Source organism: Hylobates moloch, unplaced genomic scaffold, assembly GCF_009828535.3.
Source record: "Hylobates moloch isolate HMO894 unplaced genomic scaffold, HMol_V3 SCAFFOLD_7105, whole genome shotgun sequence".
Lineage (NCBI taxonomy): Eukaryota > Metazoa > Chordata > Mammalia > Primates > Hylobatidae > Hylobates > Hylobates moloch.
Window position 1 is genome coordinate 520 of NW_026659380.1, and position 3037 is coordinate 3556.

Sequence of the window (3037 nt, forward strand, 5' to 3'; positions counted from 1 at the left end):
GGGAACTCAGCACTCCTACAGTGACCAGACAGCAGGGCTGCCAGTCCCCCTCTGACCTCAGACACGAAACCTCTGCCGACGCGGCCTAAGCCAGAGCCTGGGCAGGCCAGGAAGCACACGGCTCCCCCAGACACTCCTGACTCCCCAACACTCTCACAGGCTGTGAGGCTCCCACGTCTGCTGCTGGACCTGCTCATATGTGATGTCGTGGAAAGAGTCTGAGCAGGTGGGGGCGGTGACACCCCGTGGGCAGAGTCTGAGCAGGTGGGGGCGGTGACAGTCCCGTGGGCAGAGTCTGAGCAGGTGGGGGCGGTGACAGTCCGTGGGGGTGACATCCGTGGGGGTGGGGGGTGGGATCCCGTGGTGGGCAGGTGGGGGGTGAATGTCGTGGAAAGAGTCTGAGCAGGTGGGGGCGGTGACACCCCATGGGCAGAGTCTGAGCAGGTGGGGGCGGTGACACCCCATGGGCAGAGTCTGAGCAGGTGGGGGCGGTGACAGTCCCGTGGGCAGAGTCTGAGCAGGTGGGGGCGGTGACACCCCATGGGCAGAGTCTGAGCAGGCGGGGGCGGTGACAGTCCCGTGGGCAGAGTCTGAGCAGGTGGGGGCGGTGACAGCCCTGAGCTGCTGGGGTGGACACATGTGGCAGCACACTGCACGCCCTCCCCACCAACCCCCGCTTTACCCGTCCCAGGGCCAAAGCGTGAAGAAGGGCTCCTCTGAAATGCAGCCAGGCCGGGGAGAGAGGATAAAGGAGGCGGCGACGCCTGGGCACCCAGACCCACAGCCTTGTGAGGTGACGAGGCCTGGCTGGAGTGGGGTGACTCCGGAACAGCCCAACCCAGAGACCAAAGTCAAACCCAAGAGCACCATGGTCCGCGGGGAGGCGGGGGCACGGGGAGGTGGGGGGTGCAGGGAGGCGGGAGGTGCGGGGAGACGGGGCTGTGCTCCCCCTGCTCAGCCTTCTCATACACAGGGCCACTGGCCCGGCCCCAACACACAGCCACCCTGTGATTCCCACCCTGCCTGCAGGGCGGGAAGGAAGGAGAGAGGACAATACCCCAAGAAGGGCCGAGTCCCATCCGAAAACAGCAGGGCCACTCAGAGGAGCAGAGCCACGGCCCCCAGCACACACACAGCCTCCCGCGGCGGCCCGTAGAGGAGGAACCCCGGCACAGGCTGGGCTGCGGCTCTCCCGCTACACCCACGGCCTCCCTGGTGGCTGCCTCGGGCTGGACGCTGGACTCTGCTCTCCGCACCTCTTCAGAGCAACTAAGTAACCGGGTGAGAATGCAGCTGAGGCGGAGACTTGCCCAGAGCAGCGTGACTCGTGCGCATGGCAGGTCACTCCGTCTGGCCTTTCCCTTCCGCCAACACTGCCCAGCTCCTGGCACAGAAGCCTCCTTTGGGACCCACTTCTGAGAGGGAAAGGAGACACCAAGCCCACCTCCCTTAGTGCAGGTATGGCCGAGGCAAGAGCCCCCATGGCTGCTGGGAGTCCCGACACCACTCCAGAGAACGTGCTTGCTCCTGGGGGGAGGAGAGTAAGAGTGCGGAGGATGTGTGCAAGAAACTCCCCCTCGGATGGCGCCCAAGCACACCCCGAGGCAGCTTCATCCCAAGGCTCCAGTGGAACTTCCAAGAGGACCCGTGTCCCTTCTCACGGCCCACACGCACCTGTGTGAGGCTCAGTGCGGCCAAGGCACCAGCAGCCCAGAGGGGACTGAGGCCAGCCCTTCCCACCAGGCCCCCCCTGTCCGCACCGTCTCTCTCCCACCACGAACAGGCCGGAGTCCCCGTGGCCATGGGAGGGCCAGGGCTGCCACCCGGCCGTGACTGAAGCAGGGGCGGATGAGCAGGAAAAGGGCCCAACACCCCCCGCATGAACCTTCACCTCCTGCTGCCCCCCGGCCTCTGGTCAGCGTCTCTGGGGTAGACAAGATGGAAAACAGAGGCCGGCGCTGAGAACTGCCTAAGGCTGCCCCAGCTCTGGAAATCTCAGCACCGCGTTCCCATCCGGGCCGAAGGTAGTCCAGAAATGTCTCAACCAATGCCGGACATTCTGTTCAAAACGCCCGCCCACTCTTCTCCCTGGGGGTCCCAGGTGCCCAGGCCCGGAGGGATAACCCAGATGCCTGGCTCCCACCCACCACAGGAAGCCGAGGCTCCAGGGCCAGACCAGGCCAAGGACCCGCAATGGATTCCAACACCCGCTCTGTATGTGGAACAAAAGTGCTGCCAGCCACCCCTTCCTCCAAACAAGCCCCTGGGAAAGACCAGTCATCATTTGTATCTCCAAATCTAGACAGAGCACGAAACATCTAGGTGTCTCCCCTGTGCCCACGGCCTGGTACCCTGAGAAGGACTGAGCTTAGACTGAATCAGAGCTGCGGCAGGCGGCCTCCCAGACTCCGCACCAGGAAACAGATACTGGACACAGCTTCGAAAGCAGGAAGCCACGGCGAAGAGAAGGCCAGACTAGGAGGGAGCTCCAAACACAGACCCACAGATACACACCCAGGCCCAAAGACACACACAGAGCCATCGCCTGGAGACATGGAGACGGAGGCAGCCAAACAAACACGGAGATATTCAGGGACTGAGAAAACAAGGGGCAGAGTCAAGCTCTGCCACCACCGACACCCAGGCCCGCTCCCAAGCCTCACCGGCTGTCATGACCTCCTGCCCCTCACTTCCCACCTCCTGAGCAGCTCCAAGCATGGAGGGCAGGTGCTGTGGTCCAAGCCAGGGCTGGTGGCCCGGGGGAAGGGGCCCCCAGAGCCCCACCAGCAGCAGCCACAGGGAACCAGTGGCTGGGGCCAACGGGAGCCTTCGACGGAAGGGCGGGGCAGGGCGCACCCACAACCCTCCCAGGAGCAGCCGCTCCCGGCCCCTCCTGCTGCCCATGTTGCCCCGGCGGTGACCTAAAGCACCAGCTCCAGAGACACACGCCCCAAACATAGGCCACTCTGAGTCACCCCTGGGGACACTGGCAGGCACACAGGCTCCTGCTGAGAGCAAGGGAAGCGGGTGGTAAAGA

At 64.5% G+C, this 3037-nt stretch overlaps 1 protein-coding gene across 1 annotated transcript; it reads left to right on the top strand.

Annotated features, from left to right (window-relative positions):
• Positions 1–523: 523 nt before the first annotated feature.
• Positions 524–2689, top strand: LOC131382798 (caskin-1-like). Its single transcript, XM_058435309.1, has 3 exons — positions 524–871; positions 1030–1281; positions 2153–2689. Exons 1-3 carry the CDS (start codon positions 638–640, stop codon positions 2300–2302), a joined length of 636 nt encoding a protein of 211 aa, XP_058291292.1. The 5' UTR covers positions 524–637; the 3' UTR covers positions 2303–2689.
• Positions 2690–3037: the final 348 nt, after the last annotated feature.

What these genes read in the sequence shown, in the direction of transcription:
- LOC131382798 (XM_058435309.1), top strand. Translation starts at nt 638, where the DNA reads ATGTGGCAGCACACTGCACGCCCTCCCCACCAACCCCCGCTTTACCCG. An exon ending in TCAAACCCAAGAGCACCATG is followed by an intron (nt 872 to 1,029) that starts GTCCGCGGGGAG and finishes CCCTGCCTGCAG; the next exon opens with GGCGGGAAGGAAGGAGAGAG. An exon ending in CAGAGCAACTAAGTAACCGG is followed by an intron (nt 1,282 to 2,152) that starts GTGAGAATGCAG and finishes CACCCACCACAG; the next exon opens with GAAGCCGAGGCTCCAGGGCC.